Source organism: Artemia sp. Qi Xiang Cuo, chromosome 5 (genome assembly GCF_049724085.1).
Source record: "Artemia sp. Qi Xiang Cuo chromosome 5, ASM4972408v1, whole genome shotgun sequence".
Taxonomy (NCBI): Eukaryota; Metazoa; Arthropoda; class Branchiopoda; order Anostraca; family Artemiidae; genus Artemia; species Artemia sp. Qi Xiang Cuo.
Genome location: NC_142798.1, coordinates 78,607,391 through 78,629,244, shown reverse-complemented (window position 1 = coordinate 78,629,244; position 21,854 = coordinate 78,607,391). Strand labels below are relative to the sequence as shown.

At 34.1% G+C, this 21,854-nt stretch overlaps 1 protein-coding gene across 1 annotated transcript in view; it reads right to left on the bottom strand.

Annotated features, from left to right (window-relative positions):
- The window catches only part of Prosbeta3 (proteasome subunit beta type-3), a 63,535-nt gene extending 42,149 nt beyond the window's left edge, over positions 1-21,386 (bottom strand). Inside the window, exons 1-3 of the mRNA XM_089089020.1 lie at positions 21,323-21,386; positions 12,280-12,396; positions 1,765-1,940 (exon numbers count right to left, since the gene is read on the bottom strand). Of these exons, the coding sequence (XP_088945146.1) occupies positions 1,765-1,940; positions 12,280-12,396; positions 21,323-21,325 (296 nt within the window). The 5' untranslated portion in view covers positions 21,326-21,386. The remainder of the gene's footprint in view (positions 1-1,764; positions 1,941-12,279; positions 12,397-21,322) is intronic.
- Between the last annotated feature and the right edge of the window lie 468 nt (positions 21,387-21,854).

Below are 21,854 nucleotides of genomic sequence, written 5' to 3'. Positions count from 1 at the left end.
ACAAAGGCTACGAGCCTGAGAAATTTGCCTGATTTTCGAAGAAGAGGGGATACACCCCCTAAAAGTAAAAAAAAATTCGATGAAAATCACAACATCAGGTTCAGCATATTAGAGAACCCTACTGTAGAGATTTCAAGCTCCTATCTTTAAAAACATGAAATTTTGCATTTTTGGCCAGAAGAAAGATCTGTGTGCGTGTTTTTTTTCTTTCAGAGGCGATCATATAAACCCAGTGGTCTTAAAATATCAGGAGAAGGCTGATTTGAACAGAAATTAAAAGTTTTAGTACCCTTTTTAAGTGACCAAAAAGATTTGAGGGCAACCAGGATCCCACCCACGCCCCTTTTTTCCCAAAATCGTCAGATCAAAATTTTGAGATAGCCATTTTCTTCAGCATAATTGAAAGGCCCAATAACTATGTTTTTGGAAATAACAAGACCCCGAAATCTCCTGGGGAAGGGTCTTTTATAAGATTTGCCCATTGTTTACGTATAGTATTTGTTATTCAGAAGTATGCATACATTTTTTCGTGTAGGGGGGCGAATTTTCTGCTGGGGGATTTTCCACGGGGATAATTTTCCATGGAGAGGGAACTTTCCAGCGGGTGAAATTTCCAGGGCAAACTTTACACTGTCTTACTTTCTCTTTACCGACTCATTTTTACGCGTGGAGATGTTAAGGGTAATTGACCGCGGCAAATCTTCACCGAGATTGAATTGTCTAGAGGACACTTCCGTGAGGAAGGGGGACTTTTCTGTGGAAGTGGAGCCAGATTTCCTGACATTGTTTAAAAACAATCAAAAATTAAATAAAAAAAACAAGTTTTTTATTTAAAAAACTTGTTTTTTAACTTTTTATTTAAAAAACAAGTTTATTTACTTTCTTACTTTATTAGAAAGTAAGGAGCAACATTAAAACTTAAAAGGAACAGAATCATTATGTATATAAGAAGGTGCCCTCCTCCTCAACACCTCGCTCTTTACGATGAAGTTTAAATTTGTCCCAGTTCTTTAAAAACGACTCCTGAAACACAAGGGTCGTCTAATTAGAACAATACGAAGTTTTTTTTTATAAAAAAAAAAGACTAACGTGAACAGCAAGGTGTTGAGGAGGGGGCGACCTTCCTCATACACGCAATAATTTCTGTTTGTCTTAAGTTTTAATGTTGCTTCTACTTTCAGTTGAAAAAACTTGTTTTTTTTTATTTGATCAAAACTAAGATTTCAACTGAAAGTTGAAATTTATTTGGATTCAAACTGAAATATCCTGATTTGTTAGTATTTAAGCTATTATTTATTTATTATAAAATAATTAGGGCTATGAAGGTATGCAGAATATATAGATTTATCTGCAGAATATATAGACAATTATAGATTTATGCACACAAATAATATATAGATAGACAAAGATATAATAATACAGGTTTAACAAATGAATACAAATACATTAGTTGCATTTCTTCGCTTGGCCAGCCTAGAATAAACAACATCAGACTATAATGAGTAAAATGCAAGATCTTACCGTTTTCGTAAATTTATTGATTGAATAAAATGATTGATTGAAATGACTGATTCCATATAGGAAATTAGCCAACATATTTGTAAAAGTCTGTGGCTTCATTTTTCGATTTTCTCTTAATTCGTTCAGATTCTGGTGGTATTTTAACTTGTCATGAACAGTAAGAGTGTCTCTGGTTAATCCCGGAGGGGCTAATAATTGACTTTATATATAACAGACCATAATGAATAAAATGCAAGATCTTACCGTTTTTCATATAGGAAATTGGCCAACATATTTGTAAAAGTTTGTGGTTTCATTTTTCGATTTTCTCTTAATTCATACAAGTTCTGGCGGAATTTTAACTTGTCATGGACAGTAAGGGTGTCTGTAGTTAATCCAGGTAGGCCAACATACAATTTCTCTCCCATCTCAAATACTTTCTAAAGTGAAACAAATTAGTTAGTTTAGAATTCAGGAGCCATAAACAATAAAATACCGAATATGATAAAACAAAAGAATATGTAACCAGCAAGTGAGCCAGAAAAAGAGTCATCCTAGGCCACCAAGAGCCACGGAGTAATGTAAGGATTTAGTCCTGAAGTATAAACGAAACCATGTTGACTAGAACAATAAAGAAGAAAAGAAAACTAAAGAAGGGGTAGTTATTTGGACCAATATATCCCATTCGTCTTAAATACCAAATTAAAAAAAAAAAATATGTTTCTCACAAATAGAAAGACGTATAAAATCAAGAGTGTTATTTATTTTCTACATCCTAGTTTTTATCACGTACAGTTTATGAGATATGAGATATGAGATATACATTTATTAAAAAAGAAAACAAACACTATTCGCCTTTCGCCTGCCAAGAAAGACAATAAGCTTGAAAGGGCAAGCGAGGTTATCACTCTAAGCTAATTAAAATAACATTCATACCTTGCTACTCAACACACAAGAAAATTATCTGATGAAGGAATAAAGTAAAAAAGAGAGAAAGAGGAAAAGACAAGAAGTAGATAGAAAAAAAAGAAAAAAGAAAAAAGCAAACTAAATCGGGGAAATACCTTAAATAGAATGACAACCTGGAGTGGGCATAACACCAAATTCACTCAAGAGATAAAAGAAACTTCTTTGCCCGTGACTTGAAAGCCGGAAGACTAGGCGCATTTTTCACACACTCGGGCAATATATTCCAAACATGGGGACCATAATGGCGAATCACAAAAGATGCCCGAGTGGTACTCCTAAACTCATGAGTTAAGTCATCAGCTTTTCTTGTATTATGATCATAAAGGTCTCTATTAAAAGCAAAAATATTTTCAAAAGCAGGGGTGAGCAGCTGATTCAAATATTTATACGAGAAAATCGCGACTTGGTAATCTCGAATTTGGGATACATCCATTAACTTATTCTTTTTAAAATACTCATAAGCAGGAACCTCATCAGAACCACCAAATTCAGATAATAATTTTACAGCTCTATTCTGAAGTTTTTGTACTTTTTTGAAACATGTAACAAAATTACTTGCCCATATAGAGCATCCGTAGCTAATATATAGGTAAAATATAGAAAAATAAATCATTTTCAGGATCTTTTTTGGGACTAGATTTTTAATTCTTCGCATCACTCCAAGGCCTCTGCTTAATTTTTCAGCTATTGCACTTGAATGGTTTTTCCACGACAGGTTTTCATCAAATAAAAACCCCAAATACTTCGTTGTTGCTACTCTCTTTATCACATTTTCTTGAACCGTGATATGGTCATTTCCAGCACAAGAAGAAAGTCTAGAAAATATCATGAAAAAGGTTTTAGAAAAGTTTAGGGTTAACATATTTTGCTGAGAAAAAGTTAGAAATTCAGAAACTGCATTATGAATTTTATTACATAAAACATCAAGTGAAGGCGCTGCCAGAAAGAGCAAAGTGTCATCTGCAAACAGGATGACACCAGCCTCTGACAGGTAATGTTTCACTCGATCAATGAAAATAATGAAAAGTAGAGGTCCCAAGATTGACCCTTGTGGGACCCAACACTCTACTTTCTTTTTTGAAGATAAAGATGACCCATTCTGAACTATCTGATACCGATTGTGTAGATACGATGAAAACCACTCCTGACTTGAACCCTTCACCCCAATCGAGTCAAGAGCTTGAATAAGCTCTGAGTGGTCCACCGTATCGAACGCTTTTTTCATATCCAAAAACACAGCTGCAGGTATGAGACCAGCTTCAAATGCATCACTAATCCAATCAACTCCAATTTAAGATGTCATTTATCAGAAAAGGCCATATGGCTCCAATGTTTTATTATAATTTTTTTCCCAGAGGCACTTCATATGGAAGGGGTCGTCGTAGAAGCTTCAAAGGGGGATCATTCGATTGGAAATGGAGAGTTCTAGTGTCCTTTTTAATAGTCGAAAATTATTGGAGGGCAACTATCCCCCCCCCCACGCCCATCATTCCCCCAAACACATCCAATCAAAATTTTGAGATAGCCATTTTGTTCAGCGTAGTTGATTTCCAGCTAGAAAATATATTTTTGAGGAGGATACTCCCCCAAAACCCTCAGGTCAAGGGTTTTAAGTTATGCCCTTGGGGCATATAAGGTTTTTATAGAAGGTGTTGTCGTAGAAACTTCAAAACAGGCTCATTCGATTGGAAATTAAAGAGCTAGTGTCCTTTTTAATAGTCGAAAGTGATTGGAGTGTAACTAGACCCCTTCCCCCCCACGCCCAGCATTTCCCCAAACACATCCAATCAAAATTTTCAGATAGCCATTTTGTTCAGCGTAGTTGATGTTCAGGTAGAAAATACATTTTTGAGAAGGAAACTCCCCCACAACCCTCAGGGCAAGGGTTTTAAGTTATGCCCTGTGGGCATATAAGGTTTTTTATAGAAGGCGTTGTCGTAAAAGCCTCAAAACTGACTCATTCGATTGAAAATTAAAGGAATAGTGCCATTTTTGATGGTCAAAAATGATTGGAGGGAACCTAGCCCCCCCCCCACGCCCATCAGTCCCCCAAACACATCCAATCAAAATTTTGAAATAGCCATTTTGTTCAGCGTAGTTGATTTCCAGATAGAAGATATATTTTTGAGGAGGACACTCCCCCACGACCCGCAGGGCAAGGGTTTTAAGTTATGCCATGGAGGCATGTAAGGTTTTTATAGAAGGCGTTGTCGTAGAAAATTCCAACAGGCTCATTCGATTGGAAATTAAAGGGCTAGTGCCCTTTTTAAAAAGTCGAAAGTGACTGGAGTGTAACTAGCCCCCCTCCCCCCTCCCATGCCCATCAATTCCCCCAACACAACGAAACGAAAATTTCAGATAGCCATTTTGTTCAGCGTAGTTGATTTCCAGATAGAAAATATATTTTTTAGGAGGACACTCCCCCACAACCCTCAGGTCAAGGGTTTTAAGTTATGCCCTGGGGGAATATAAGTTTTTTATAGAAGGCGTTGTCGTAGAAACTTCAAAACAGGCTCATTCGATTAGAAATTAAAGGGCTAGTGCCCTTTTTAATAGTCAAAAAGGATTGGAGGGCAACTAGTCTCCCCCACGCCCACCATTCCTCCAAACACATCCACTCCAAAGTTTGATATAGCCTTTTTGTTCAGCGTAGTTGATTTCTAGATAGAAAACATATTTTTGAGGAGGACACTCCCCCACAACCCCCAGGGCAAGGGTTTTCAGTTATGCCCTGGGGGCATATAAGTTTTTTATAGAAGGCGTTGTCATAGAAACTTCAAAGCATGCTCATTCGATTGGAAATTAAAGGGCTAGTGTCCTTTTTAATAGTCGAAAGTGATTGGAGTGTAACTGGCCCCCTTCCCCCCACGCCCATCATTTCCCCAAACACCTCCAATCAACATTTTGAGATATCCATTTTTTTCAGTGTAGTTGATTTCCATATAGATAAATTGTTTTTGAGGATGATAACCCCCCAAAACCTTCCGGGCCCGGGTCATAGTTTATGCCATGGGGGCATATAAGGTTTTTGTAGAAAGTGGTGTCGTAAAAACTTCAAAAAAGGCTCATTTGATTGGAAATTAAAGGGCTAGTGCCCTTTTAAATAGTCGAAAGTGATTGGAGTGCTACTATCCCCTCCCACGCCCATCATTTCCCCAAACACATCCAATCAAAATTTTGAGATGGTCATTTTGTTCAGCGTAGTTGATTTCCAGATAGAAAATATGTTTTGAGGAGGACACTCCCCCACAACGTTCAGGGCAAGGGTTTTTAGTTAGGCCCTTGGGGCAGACAAGGTTTTGATAGAAGGTCTTATTGTAGAAACTTCGAAAAAGGTTAATTAAAGTTGAAATTAAATCGGCTAGTGCCCTTTTAAATAGTCGAACGTGATTGGAGGGTAACTAGCCCCCCCCCTACGCCCATCATTCCCCCAAACACATTCAATCAAAATTTTGAGATAGCCATTTTGTTCAGCGTAGTTGATTTCCAGATAGAAAATATATTTTTGAGGAGGATACTACCCCACAACCATCAGGGCAAGGGTTTTAAGTTATGCCCTGGGGGCATCTAAGGTTTTTTATAGAAGGCGTTATCGTAGAAACTTCAAAACAGGCTCATTCAATTGGAAATTAAAGGGCTAGTGCCCTTTTTAATAGTTGAAAGTGATTGGAGGGCAACTAGCCCCCCCCCCAAGCCCATCATTTCCCCAAACACATCCAATAAAACTTTTGAGATAGCCATTTTTGTCAGTGTAGTTGATTTCCAGATAGAAAATATGTTTTTGAGGAGGACAATCCCCCACAACCCTCAGGGCAAGGGATTTAAGTTATGCTCTGGGGGCATATAAGGTTTTTATAGAAGGCGTTGTCGTAGAAACTTCAAAACAGGCACATTCGATTGGAAATTCAAAGGGATAGTGCCCTTTTTCAAAGTCCAAAATGATTGGAGGGCAACTAGCCCCCCTCAAGACCATCATTTTCCCAAACACATCCAATCAAAATTTTGAGATAGCCAGTTAGTCCAGCATAACTGATTATCAGGTAGGATCTATGCTTTTGAGGTCGGCACTCCCCTACAGTCCCCAGGGCAAGGGTTTTAATTTATGCACTGGGGGCATATAAGGCTCTTATAGAAGGCGTGATTATAGAAACTTCAAAAAAGGCTAAGGCGCTTGTAAAGTTCGAGTCATCGGACTCTGTTTAATAGTCGAAGGTGATTGAGGGCAACTAACCATCCTCTCATGTCCACTATTCCCACAAACAACTCCACTTAAAAGTATGAGACTGTCAGTTTATTAATTGTAGTTGTAGGCTCAGAAAATATTATCTTCGAGGATTTAAAATCCCCCACAGCCATTAGCGCATGGGTTGCAATTTAAGGATTGTCCGAATCCTTCATATTATTTCTTATGGAAGGGATGCTCGTATAAACTTTAGAGGGCTCATTTGATTGAAAATTGAAAGTTCTTGTTCACTTTTTAGAGTCAAAAGAGATTGAAGGGCAACTAGCCCCTCTCCCTCCTCCCCGCCCTAAATGCATCAGATAAAAATTTTGAGATAGACATTTTGTTAAAATATTTCAAAGTTATGATAACAAAAAACTTCGGTGTCGACACAGCCCACCATGGCCCAGGGGTAGGCGTTGTAAGTTATGCCCTGGGGCATAACTTATTAAGGGGGGTTTATAACTTCTGGGAAGGGGTTTTGTGTGGGAAGAACACATACGAAATCTATTATAATTATCCAATTATAAGGTTAAAATACATACTCTGTGATAGATGCAAAATTTCTTCGGCACACAAAATCCTATTAAGGTCAATTCCAAACAGTCGTGATCCCTTTGGGTCACCAAGTGAAATGGTCTAAACCCCCTTATTGGAGCTATTTTTTCAATCCATTCATTGTTGTCAATCGCTGTCCACAAGTTATGCAAGCTGTCTATTGTTCATATATAAGGTTTTTATCAAAGAGGTAATCGTAAAGACTTTAATAAAAGCCTCATTCGATTTAAATTGAAAGTTCTAGATCCGTTTTTTAAATTCAAGAATAATCGGACAGTAAGCAACCCCCCCCCCCATGTCATAAAAATTTGAAACTTTTTGCAATCAAAAACGAACAAAAATTAATTAAAAAAAACTTTCCGAAAAATAAGTTTTTCAAAGAAAAGTAAAGGCCATTTTAAACTTAAGCTCAGGAGATACAAATAAGTGTTAAAATTCAAATTCAAAACGAACAGAAATTACTATTAAAGAATAGGCTAAATGAAACCCAAAACAAACAGAAATTAAATAAACAATCATAGCAAAAAACATACAACAAGTAATAATATAAATGAATAAATGGATCTTAAAGCGAGTAATGCTTAGATTGAATATGAAAATCAAGCTTAAAACGAAAACAAATATTTTGCTATTAAAGTATAAATGAAACTTAAAACGAACAGAAATTAAATAAACAATCAATGCGAACAAACATACAATATATATTAATGGAAATAAATAAATAAATCTTAAAACGAGTGAAACTGAAATTGAATATGCAAATCAAGCTTGAATCGAATAAAAATAACTACAAACAAGTTTGGGTGTTACCTCACTGTAAAAGCCTAAAACCTATCACGTCAATAGCGCTTTACTAAAAGTGAGTTATATTACCTATGTTTTCTTGTGTGCTTAATATTGAAAATAAATATTAAGACTACACTAAAATTTTGAACTAATGAGCTTTCAGAAATTAATATCATTATGCATTAAATATTCAGTTTAATTTATTAGTTCGTTTCAAGATTGGTCAAGAAAAATATAGTTTCACTACAAGCAAAACTTGGATACTGCTCCCTTCTTTAACTGTAAAAACCTAAAGCCTTCTGCGTCATTGGTGCTTCACTGAAAACGAATTACTCGTATATTACAAATTTATTATTTTCCAGTTCTTACAGCATTGAAAATGAAAATAAAAATTACAGTGAAAACAAATCTTGAACTGATGGATCTTTCAACAATTAATATCATTATATATCTAATATTCAATTTGATTTTGTTTATACTTTCCAAGACTGTTCAAGACTCATATAGTTTTGCCATTTTTTTAACTCTGCCATTTTCTGTAACTAATCGTGTTAGTTTGTTATGAAACCACTCTATGGCTTCTAGGCATTTCTATTTGAGCGGAAAACTGCACCTCAAACTTTGTGGAACATGCATTTTCTTGCATAAAACACCGAAATATAATAAAATGTCAAGTTTCGGAGTGTTCCACCACGAACATACAAGAGTTATTTGTATTTTTCGATTTAAAAGGTCTATTTAGGTATTTAAGTGTTTACCCATTCTCGATGTCATATCATTTCTATTGGTCTTCAGTTCACATTTTCAATACTTTTCGTATAGAAGCTCGTATAATCTACGAATCAAACAGCTATCCGAAATAAGAATAAATAAATAAGTGAAACGCTAAACGAACAGAAATTAAATAAACAATCATAGCAAAAAACATACAACAAGTAATAATATAAATGAACAAATAGATCTTAAAGCGAATAATGCTTAGATTGAATATGAAAATCAAGCTTAAAATGAAAAAAAATATTTTGCTATTAAATTATAAATGAAACTTAAAACAAACAGAAATCAAATAAACAATCAATGCGAACAAACATACAATATATATTAATGTAAATGAATAAATAAATCTTAAAACGAGTGAAACTGAAATTGAATATGCAAATCAAGCTTGAATCTAATAAAAATAACTACAAACAAGTTTGGGTGTCATCTCACTGCAAAAGCCTAAAACCTATTACGTCAATGGCGCTTTACTAAAAACGAGTTATATTCCATATGTTTCCTTTTGTGCTTAATATTGAAAATAAGTATTAAAACTACACTAAAATTTATAACTAATGATCTTTCAGCAATTAATATCATTATGCGTCAAATATTCAGTTTAAATTATTAGTTCTTTTCAAGATTGGTCAAGAAAAATATAGTTTCACTACAAGCAAAATTTGGGTACTGCCCCCTTCTTTAACTGTAAAAACCTAAAGCCTTCTGCGTCATTGGTGCTTCACTGAAAACGAATTACTCCTATATTACAAATTTGTTATTTTCCAGTTCTTAAAGCATTAAAAAGGAAAATAAAATTACAGTGAAAACAAATCTTGAACTGATGGATCTGTCAACAATTAATATCATTATATATCTAACATTCAATTTGATTTTGTTTATACTTTCCAAGACTGTTCAAGACTCATATAGTTTTGCCATTTTTTTTTAACTCTGCCATTTTCTGTAACTAATCGTGTTAGTTTCTTATGAAACCACTCTATGGCTTCTAGGCATTTCTATTTGAGCGGAAAACTGCACCTCAAACTTTGTGGAACATGCATTTTCTTGCATGAAACACCAAAATATAATAAAATGTCAAGTTTCGGAGCGTTCCACCACTCGCAAGCAATGTGCCATTTGTATTCTTGAATCTGTAAGGTCAGTATAGACGTTGGATGTTAGGCTAAGTCTTTAATCAATCCAATTCCGTCATGGTATGGTTCTCTTTTTCAGCGCCCGGTGTCTAGAATATCATTCAATCTGCCAAGAAAACACCTATCCAAAATCAGTATCAGTAAATAAATGAAACCTAAAACGAACAAAAATTAAAATAAATATTAAAGTCAAACTCAAAACGAGCATAAATTAATGTGAGTAGGGTTTAAAACCCCTGTGGTTTCTAAAAGCCAGAATATATTTTGTACTTAACTGAAAAAATTCAAATGAGTTTATTGAAAAAAAATGTGCATTGTCAATTTAATATACATGTGCTGATATTTATTCCCTAAAATCTTAATTAATTTTTGATTTCTTAAAGTTACAAAAGTGAAAATATTTCAAAGAATTGTTTTCAGTAAAGCACCAATGACGCAGTAGGTGTTAGGCATCTGCAGTGTGGCGATACCCAAACTCTTGTTTGTAGTTATTTTTATTCGATTCAAACTTGATTTGCATATTCAATTTAAGTTTTACTCGTTTTAAGATTTATTTATTCATATACATTATTATATACAGTATGTTTCTTCGCATTGATTGTTTATTTAGTTTCTGTTTGTTTTAAGTTTCATTTATGCATTCATAGAAAAACTTTTGTTTTCGTTTTAAGCTTGATTTTTATTTTCAGTTTAAGCGTTAATTGCTTTAAGATCTTTTAATTAATTTATATTATTACTTGTTGTATGGTTGTTGCTATGATTGTTTATTTAATTTCTGTTCGTTTTGGGTACAGTTCATATAATTATCCAGTAAGTTTACCGCAGATGATTTCTGGCTCTTCATTCTCGGTGCGAACAAAAAGCTCTTCCCACTTATTTGTGCACTTATTGTCCACTTATTGGTGAGCCGGCCAAGTGGTTTTGTCAGTACTTGTTCCGTAGGTGATTATTCTTTGTCTACCCGTGAAAAGATCTAATGCCGCTTATGTTTATACGTTCTCTGGAGCACTCGGTCCGGGTTTTTATAATGGGTGAGATAGGGAAAGATCATACTGCTAATTATATAAAATGTCGTTTTGGGTTTCATTTATTCTTTAACATTAATTTCTGGTCGTGTTGTGTTTTAATTTCAAAAGGTATTTGTATATCCTTATGTTAATTTTAATAATTACTTTACTTTTCTTTGAAAAACATAATTTTCTGTAATTTTTTTTTTTATTAATTTTAAAAAAAGCGCTAATATTGGTCCAAATACCTGTCACTTTTTTTATTATTATTATACATACTGGCCTAATCAAATTGGTTTCTTTATCTAGTATTATATTTTTTAAGAATAAATAAACATCAAAAATACCAATAAAAATATTTATCTCGTTTTCAGTAAAGTACAAAGGAAACTATAGCCTTTACACGATTAGAAATGGGAGGAGGAGGAGGTAGTTAACCCTAATTTATTATAAATTCCAGTTCATTAAAAGGTAAATTTATTATTTATTCGAATGTCATTTTTTCGAGTGCCATTTAAAATTCAGTGGTGCCAATTTTAAAAAACGCCTTTTTTTTAGAATTTTCATTGTAAAAAGGTCTTTTTTATATTATCATTGAAAAAATTGAAAATGCCAAATCCCCCCTGTTAGGTTCTAAAAAATACATTTCGCCACCTCCTCCCTAAATTCTCATGAATTGACACCACAGTTTATTTATAGTTACTACTACTACTAACAACTCACCGCAGCACCAAGCCGCCTGAGGCCAACACAGCTACGCCCGCTCCTCCTCCATCCCAATCTATTCAAAGCCTCCCTTTTTACACCCTCCCACGAGGTTCCCATTTCCTTTAAATCTTTCTTTATGACGTCCTTCCACCCCAGACGAGGACGACCTGCTTTCCGTTTAGTTATAGCTGGTGTTATTATAGTTAAGGGCTTCGATTATGCATAAATACCAAGGATGCTATAATAAAGCAATTTTAGTCCAGCGTCTCGTACTAATCTTTCAACAGTGTTAAATAACATGTGTATATGCTGAATTTTACTTTTCACGATGCATAACTCTTTACCAAGTCAATGATATTGCATTGACCATGAAAACATTCCAAGTGGCAAATATTATTTTAGTGACTTGAGCTAAGAAAGAAACAGTATTTAATTTACAATGCCAGTTACTTGGCCATCAAACTATCATGAACTCCCTACTCTTGTGAAACAATAGAGAGGCTCACATAGTTTTGCTTGTTTTGAGAAACAAAACAAGCTGTATGTAAGAAATTTGCTTGCAGAAACTGTTTAAAAAGGGAGATAAATAATATGAAAACAAATATTTTGTACTTACTGTAAAGTTACAAGCTATAGTTGAAATTCTCTGCCCAAACCTCAAATCTGACGCGATTGCAACACACTCCTTTCCAGTCATTGCCACCACAGAACCACCATTATATTCCATAATAGACTGTAATTGAGAAAATAATAGATTATAAGAATCAAAGGCTGTTCTTAAAGAAAATAATTTATGAGGAATCCTGAATTTTATCTGTGCTCATTGTAAAAAATGTTATGTGGGAGGATCTTTCCATGAAGGAAGTTTTCATGGGGGAAGGGACATTGCTATGAAGGGGACGCCGGACTTCCAAGCATTATTTAAAAGAAGATCAGAAATTAAATATAAAAAAACAATATTATTATATATTATATTATAATAATATAATATATAATAATATAGATTTATTACCTGCCAAAACTGTATAATGAGGAATCCTGAATTTTATCTGTGCTCATTGTAAAAAACAAAACAACAGATGGATCCTAATGATGACACTGCTTAAAACCAGAAAATATTTGTTTTCTCAAGTAAATCAAAAGCTGAATACTACAGTCATATTTACTTCTTATTTCAAGCAAAGAAAAAAAGCAAACCTTCAAAACTAATTAAAAGCAAAATCTTTCATATGTAAAATGATTAATATAAATACTAAAATAAATTAGAAAAATTGAGGCCCAGTGCTGTCAATTGGAAAAAAATTGCCTCCTCCCCCTCAATATTTTGAACCCGCACCTACTTTTCGTAAATTGACAACACTGGTTTGTCCAAAACAATTATAATAAACTTTACACTAAAGGACAAGGAACAAAAGAAGGGGGAGGGATATTAGCTTATTTAACATTTCAGTTATAGGCTATAGTGAGACAAAAAGTAATCGTTTCTTCTCTAAGCCTCCCCTCCATTAGTCTTCCCTCCCAAAAATATCCATTTGGACCTGAAGAAAAGATTCAACAGAAATATATAGGTAAACTTTTCTCCCCAATATAATTGAGATATTAAATAGATAAACCCCTCCCATCTTTCTTTTTTATAACCATTCATTGTGTAGTTTTTTTTCAAATTTTGTAAATAAAGCAGTTATTGGGAACATGTTGTTTTTGTATATAATATTTTACTTACTTTCTTTTAATCTTATTCTTTTCTTTTATGCATGACACTTTCCTTTTTAATTAGTTATGAACTTTGATGTTTTTGTTGTTATACATTTTTCTATTGAAGATTTAATGTGAATAAAAATTGGATTTTTATCAAGGCAGAGTGATGAAGACTAGGTTATCAGAGGTAAAAATGACTAAAGAAAAGATAATTTGTCTGGGGGTTATAGATTGGCCTTTTGGCAATACATAAACAATTTTTTTTTTCACATCTCCTTAATTGCAACTAAATAGGCTCTGCAAAGAAGGAAGATATAAGGGATTTCATCCTCAACTAAAGATGTGTACCTTTTTTGGTTACCTTCTTTATTCTGTCCAACGATTCCTGAAAAAGCCAGGATGCCAAACGGGACAGGCGTACTCGAGGATTGGGATAATAATGAGAGAGCAAAATTCTCAAACAGTGTGATATAGGACTTTTTAAGGAATTCAAAAAGGGAGAATTTGACACTTGCCCATTGCAAGATGCCTGGAAACTCAGAGCAATTGTAAAAAAATGCTCAGCTGTGGAATTTTGCAAGGATTGCTTGCTCCCCTATTGACTAACAAAATGCCACTCTTTTGTAAAAAGTCACTCTTGTAAAGAGAGCGACTCTCTCTCTCTCTCTCTCCCTCTCTCTGCAAAGAGCCTACACTAAAAAGAAATTACAAAAACCATGCTAATCAGTAAAATTTTAAAAGAATTGCTTGCTCCCCTATTGGCTAACAAGATGATTCAATAGAAAAAGTTGAAAAATAAACTGGTAATCTACAGTACCAGTTTTTTGAACAGTTGTTTAGAGATTTTGTTTTTATTTTATTTTCAATTAGCTCTTGTTGGATCAATGAGTAGCCACAATTTTCTTCTTAATTTTGCTTTTGGTCTACTTTTCTTTGACTCTAGATTTATAAAACATAATTATGAAGTTTTAGTATTATTTTAACCAACAAAATATTTTTACAAACTCTAAAAAACCTTATAAATCAGAATTTAGCAAAGCTATGAGGCTAAAACACTTTCCTTGGATCCCCTCTGTGCTGTGGATTTGTTCATGAAACTCCAAATTCTAGAACACACAGTTTATCCAAGTTAATGAGAACCCAGTCCTCTTTAGGGGAAAGGGCTGAAAATAAATGCATCAGACCTTCCAAGCATAATATAGGCTCTGGGTCAATTCTTAAACATGTCATCTGCCTAACTTAGCTACTTTGCAAGGTAGTGTAGAGGAAAGCCCATATTTGAATTTTACCAAAATCCTAATCAAATCACTAGAACTGCATTTTCGAAAAATAAAGTTGAGGGGAAACAGACTCAAACCATAATCAAGATTTTTCTTTGGAAAGAGACAAAACAGATGCAAATAAGATATTATATAATCTTCTAAGCCTTTCAAAAATGAAATAAACCAACATAGGAGCTTGAAAAAGCTTCCCAGAGCCTAATTTAGGCTCTGGGTTCAATCCTGAACATTTCATCCCTTAGCTGAAGCACTATTCATAAAGAACAAAAATATACTTATTTTCTGACATTACAAAAATATAAAAGCAAAATTTTCAGCATTTTTTATCATTACGAAGATTGTGAAGAAGAATTGTATCATCATTGATATTTATGAACAAGAAGAAGAATTGTCTTGGACCTGTTTCATACACAAATTAAATAGAAAGAATAGAAAGAATGTTAAATAGAAGAAGAAGGATACACAGCAGCAAAATTTTAAGAAATTTAAAATAAATTTTGTTGTGAAATATTATCTCAATTAATCAGCAGTTGTACCGAACCAATCCTGCTCAAATCATCCTCAGGGCTATACTGTGGTGTTTCTCTTCCCCATAGTATAGTACAGACGGTTTGATATCATTGTATTATCCCTTCTTGTTTTAGTTTTGTTTTGGTTTAAAGCTTTTTCCAATAGGCAATCTACAGAGATGAGAATCTTGCCATAAGCAAAAAACACAAAGAAGAGGTTTCTAGCTGGCTTGAATGTTTTTGATGCAGCATTGCACTGTTGCCACACTGGAACAGGCTAGAATTTGTAAGAAAAGCTCTGCCTACAGCAGAGAATGGGATAGACGCTGTATACCTTTCAACAATGCTCCTTGAAAACTTACCTGATTATTTTGATTTTTGTCTTTAACTTTCATTCCAGATGTAAATCCCTAAGGGTATTGTGCAAAAACTTTCCTAAATGGTTTCATAAAATTTATGGGAAAGAAAACAGAAAACCCAATGGTTATAAATCTTGCAGACAAATCAGTGTACCCTGGATCCTTAGTAAATGTAGCCCATTCAAATGTACTATTTTCCCCAAACTAGATATTGGACTTTTTAGATATGACCAGCTTGGATTCTGAAAAGATGTTGGTGGCTGAGAGACACAAAGACTTCTATTAAATGTCCTAATGGAATGGAAGAAACCATGTCACCTCTTTATATGTATATCTATCAAAAGTGTTCAAAGGCTTACATTACATGCAATTTGGACTCTCTTTTGCACAGTGGAGTAAGCATAAGTGCTGGGAAAACTCTAAACTTTGGTACAAAAATTTGAGAGCATATGCTAAATGGACAGGCAGCTTCAGAACCAATTAAAATAAAAAAAAAGTGTGAGGTAAGGAAGTGTTCTTAGTCCTATCCTTTTTAAACATGCAATCTCTAAAATTCTGAAGTGCATTTCATCATCTCTTCTACAACATGGTAACAACTTATCCTGCACAGCATGTACTGATTATGCTCTTTTTCTGATCAGATCAAAAGCAGATTTACAAAATAACCTGAACTGATTGCAAAGTAATTTTTGATCTATTGGACCTTCTGTTGACATTAATAAGCATAATTTCTAACATTCAACCTGGCAAGTAGTGACAATTTTACTCTTGGAAATCATACAACTCCTGTAGTGCTAGTCTTAAAATATCTCATTGTAATGATTTCAGAAACAATCAGCAAAAAAAGGCAAACCAGTGTGAAGCATGCAACTATCATAAAAAAATGTGCTTACAAGACTGAATCAAATTGGAGTGAAATTCTAGGAAATTAAAAGCGACATTAAAACTTAAAACAAGCAGAAATTATTCTGTATATGAAAGGGGCTGTCCCCTCCTCAACACCTTGCTCTTTACGCTAAAGTTTGACTTTCTCACAACTCTATTTTTTTTATCAATAAAAAACTTTAGCATAAAGAGCAAGGTGTTGAGGAGGGGACAGCCCCTTTCATATACAGAATAATTTCTGTTTGTTTTAAGTTTTGATGTTGCTCCTTACTTTCAGTTAAAAAAAACTTGTTTTTTTTATTTAATTATTATAAAGGACAGGGTTCCTTGTGGTAGTATCCTGGGACTCACACTTATCCTAGTATATGCATAATGAAATAATGACAAAAAAAAAACACCTTAAAGGTACTTCAGACAGGCTCAGATGTGAGCCAAGTGGATGCTTTCTTGGTCACAAGGGGTGAACTGGTATCATATGCTATAGTTGATGGCAGGGGCATCATGTATAGGGGGATTAACTCTACATTATTTTAGTGACAATACAATGGTTCATGCAGTTGTATATAAACATGATTACTGTTCTTTTCCTTAAAATTGGATTTCCTAGAGATAGAATGTGATCTGATACCTATATGGTCCACTTCAATGCAACCAAGATTAAGGAGCTACTCAAAGCTCCTTAAGGAGCTACTCAATCAAATATCCTGGATCAACATCCCAACTTCATCTTCAACAGTGAAGTTATAAATAGAGTTGACAAAATTTGTCCTTATGAATTCAATTTCCCAAAGACCTCTTGGACTATTTTCTCAGTTAAGTCTGATTCTCTTGTGCTAATTTTTGGACAAGATTGTAGTTGAATTTTTAACTGTCATTGCAGTTGGTTTACAAATATGGTTTTTTAAAAACATGCCACAAAATAAAAGCTATTGCAGTTAATTTGTGAAATACAATTTGTGTTTCATTCAAAACAAGTGAAGAAGAAACAAAATTCATGAGCCAGAAATTTGTAGAAAAATCTTTTCCAGATTTAGTAAAAGCCAAGGTGAGGGCCAAAGCAAAATTTATCATACATTCATTTTTTTTTTTTATGTTTTTTTTTGTTGTGTGTGTAATGGAACCCTTGTTTAACTAAACCCACATTCAACTGAGCCTTTGTTTAATGAATCCTTATTCAACTAAATTCCCATTTACCTGGATTCCTAAATTAACTCAATCCTCATTAAAATCAAGCCCTAAAAAATATTTGAACTAAGGCTGATTAGAAGCTCAAGATGTGCTTCCCCCTTCCTGGTCAATATCATAGTTTACTTATTTTAAAATGTGTGAATGGGTAAGAGGAAGGTTTTGCCTTGGCTTCAAAATTAGAAAAAGGTTTTTCCCCTTGTTGTGCTTAAATTTTAGTAGGCTGTAATCTCTTGTCTAGGAATACACAATCAAGGAGGCACACTTGTGCCTCTTTAAAGAGGCAACCCACCACAATGTTAAGCAATTTCCAGTCCTAGTGGTCACAGAGAGACGGCAGTGATTGCATTTTGTAGCCTAAGCTCAAACTAAGAAACATGCAAAATTTCACCCCCTCCGACTTTATCTTCATGGGGGAAAGTAGGCCAGAAGTTTCAACCCTCTCACCACAGCCCCCCTTTAACATTGTCTGATTGGGCTGAAATTTAGAGGATAAGCTTTCCTGGGCCTGGGAGCTTATCCACAAAATTTCAGCTCAATCTGATCACTCCTTCCCTGTTTTCCAAAAAACAAATATAGCCACTTAAAGTTCATCAATTTTTTTTTTTTGTTAGCCATGCCTACAGGCCACAGTTGGCAACAGATCCAGGTGAATGAGGACTCATTTGAACCGGAATTCAACCTGTTAGTGCCTTTTGATATTTTCAGACCAAAAAAATTATCCCCAAATTTACATTTATGAAAAACCTTGTTTTCCCATAAGAGCCCATGTTAATTTTTCCCACCACAGCCCCCCTTTAACGTTGTCCGATTTGGCTGAAATTTAGAGGATAAGCTTTCCTAGGGCCTGGGAGCTTATCCTCAAAATTTCAGCTCAATCCAATCACTCCTTCCCTGTTTTCCAAAAACCAAATATCAAGTTTTTTTTATCAGCCAAGCCTACATGCCACACTTGGCAACAGATCCGGGTGAATGAGGACTCATTTGAAGCGGAATTTGACCTGTTAGGGCCTTTTGGTATTTTCAGACCAAAAAAATTATCCCCCAAATTTACATTTATGAAAAACCTTGTTTTCATATAAGAGCCCATGTTAATTTTTGAAATTCCTAAAAGCATAGTATTTCATTATTAAAGTAGATCAAAATAGTCCTCTTAACCTGACAAGACCAACTGCAAGCTTCCAAAAATTCCAGCTCTTTCCCAGAAGTTTTTTTGTCAAAAAACGAAAATCTTAGTTTGTATTTGCTTTTGTGAAAAATAGATTGCAGAGACTAAAAATAATTTACCAAGAGTCTCTGATAGTACAGTAGTCACTATTCCTGTCTGTCATGCAGAAGACCCGGGTTCGATTCCAATCAGGGTAAATTTTTTATATATTGAATTTAAAGTAGTATATCTTAAATTTAAAGTTTAAAAAAGAAACTCAGTTTCTTTTTTAAATCCAATCTATTAAATCCTTCAGCTCAACAGGCATCTCCAGAAGAATATCACAGTCAGCCTTCAGCTTACAGGTAAGTCTCCACTGCTTTGATAACATGCCATATACCCACATGCTTGAAGAATAGTTGAAAAAAGACAATCTTACTGTGCATTTGATTTGAGTATTAAGGAATTAAAAGCCTTAACACAAGAATCTTCAAAAGCGGGGGTTTGGGGGCAGCAGCCCCCCAACTTTAACTCCTTACACAATCAGCTAACAGTTAGTCAAGCAATAATAAGTAATAAACTGTACAAAAACATGCAGAAATTATTTGAAAAAAACTACGTCTTCTAAAGAGTTACAGAGGCTGAGTCACAAGTTCAAACCTTAAAACGTACAGGGATTAGGAGGTACAGTTGGGGGGCTGTCACCCCCAAACCCCTGCTTTTGCAGCCTATTTTGTTAAGATTTTTATTTTGGGGGGTCTACCACCCCCCTCAACCCCCGCTTTTTCCCTTGCAAAGAAATGCTTTGCAATACAAATAAAGTCTGCTTGAATTTTTTACAGTAAGAACATCCTATTGCATCTCTTTGATTAGAAACAGTACTGAGCCTGTTTGCTGAATTTTTTACAGGAGATTTTTCCCTAACAGATAACAAGCTATAATGTGATGAACTTGGTACAACCAACTGATTGCAGGCTACAGGACTTAAAAAACATTAACAAAAGTGGCTGAAAAAGCAGGGGGTTGGGGGGGCGGCCGCCCCCAACTGTACCTCCTAATCCCTGTATGTTTTAAGGTTTGAACTTGTGACTCAGCCTCTTTAACTCTTTAGAAAACGTAGTTTTTTTTTCAAATATTAGTAAGATAGAATTTGAGAAAAATGGATGTTTATTGGGAAGAAACAAAAGTCTTACAGGCTCAAAAATTTGTGATGCAAAAACAAAGTTCTAAAAGAAGATTATAATGGTAGCAATTATTATACTCAAAGACAGATTTGAATAGTGAATCAATTATATTTTAAATTATAACTTTTGAGTGAAGAATGGGTACTTATGTGATATCTGGAACACTTGTGCTATAGTATATAGGGAAGATGAGGGCTTCTTTCAATAGAGGAAGTGATTGCAAAGCATGGTTTGTCATTGGGTTTAAAATATTTAAACTATTGTTTTTTGGGGTTTAGGGGGAAAAAAGGTACCTAAATTACTTTAGGCATTTAATATATACTATGCTTACCCCCCCCCCCCCTAAATGTGCAAATATATAGCCAAAATTTGTTTCTAAACTATTATATTTCTATCCTATTTTGTTTTATTTCATTAGCATTAACCAAGCCCCACTTCTCATGTGTTCCAGATAGTACATAAGTACCAAAGAATGCTATGTAACATCAAAACCAGCAACCAGTTAACACACTCCTTCATTGGGTGGGGAAAATAAAACACTAATTCTGAGAACCTTAAATTTGCCTACTTGAATGCTTTATAGGCTATCTATTGAAATTTTGACAAGACAACATTTTACTTTAATTTTCAGTTAATTGTTATTTCAGTAAATTTTAAGCCATATCAATGGTTTTTTTCTAAATTTGGGAAATGTGTTTGCAGATCTTTGAAACCTTATAAATTTGGGTTGAACAAAGTTGTGAAGTTGATAACAGTTTTGTTGAACTTCATTTAAGGATAAATTTTTACCAGATCATATTATTGACTTACAAATAAAGTGAATATACCACTTGATGCCTTTTTTTATGCTCTTTCCAAATATAAGCTAATAATCATTTTTTTTTCAGAAATGAATTTCTCATTATATTTGGAAAGAGCACAAAAAAGGCATTGAGTGGTATATTCACTTTATTTGTAAGTCAAGAATATGATTTGGTAAAATTTACCCATTTAAGCAGATGATTTATTTTTCAAGGCTTTACTTTTATAATACAAGGATTTTTAAAGGTCATCAATGGTCACTGCCCTCTAGAGGGAGAAGGAGTGGAGGGAGGTACTTCAAAATACCTACCCAGGATATAGGCTACTATAGTCTGTAGACCAATCCCTGAAAGTTTAATTTTCCCAACCTAACTCATTTCCAATATAGAAAAAGTAGCTATAATTTTACCATAGTATTGAAATATACTGTAAATTCAGTTCTGATATAAATTTGATAAAAAACAAGAGGAATGATATGCTAGCCTAGAGGTTTAAAAAGTAACAAGCCTAGCTTGGATGTTTACAGATAGGCCTGAAATACTATCTTTATCCGAATCAGAGGTAAATGATCGACCTAGTGGATGAATATTAATGATTTCCCACTCACTAACCATTTTTAAGTTTTAGCTGACAAAAAACAATGACTTGTTATAATTCAAAATTAGCGCGTAAAGTCATTGCAAGTGTAATACCTTTTAATGCAATAAAGACGTCCAACTGAAATAACTTTCTGGTATAAATTTGGCATATTGAAAATAAATTTCAATATGTGGTACTTGTGCTCGTCTGTCCTCAGTTTCTCAGGCATTTAGATGTATTAACTATGAAGGTCTAAATTGGGTCAAAACTCGGCAAATTTTCGTTGTAGAACTTTGGGAAAATTTCACTGTTTCTTAATTTTTTTTTTCCCGTTGAGGTGAATTTTTCCTAATATCTTAAAACAAAAATTTGGGAAAAGTTATCATTGAAGAAATGAGAACAGTGTCCAAATCGGATCAAAATGTTATACAGTTACGTGCTGACATACTTTTCAAGCATTGTGAAGCACACGAAACCCATCTCTTTTGTCACAATCATTAATTGCGTGAATTTTGAATGCTCTGTTCACAATTTATTAAATTATCTCTTAAATACTCTTTTTAG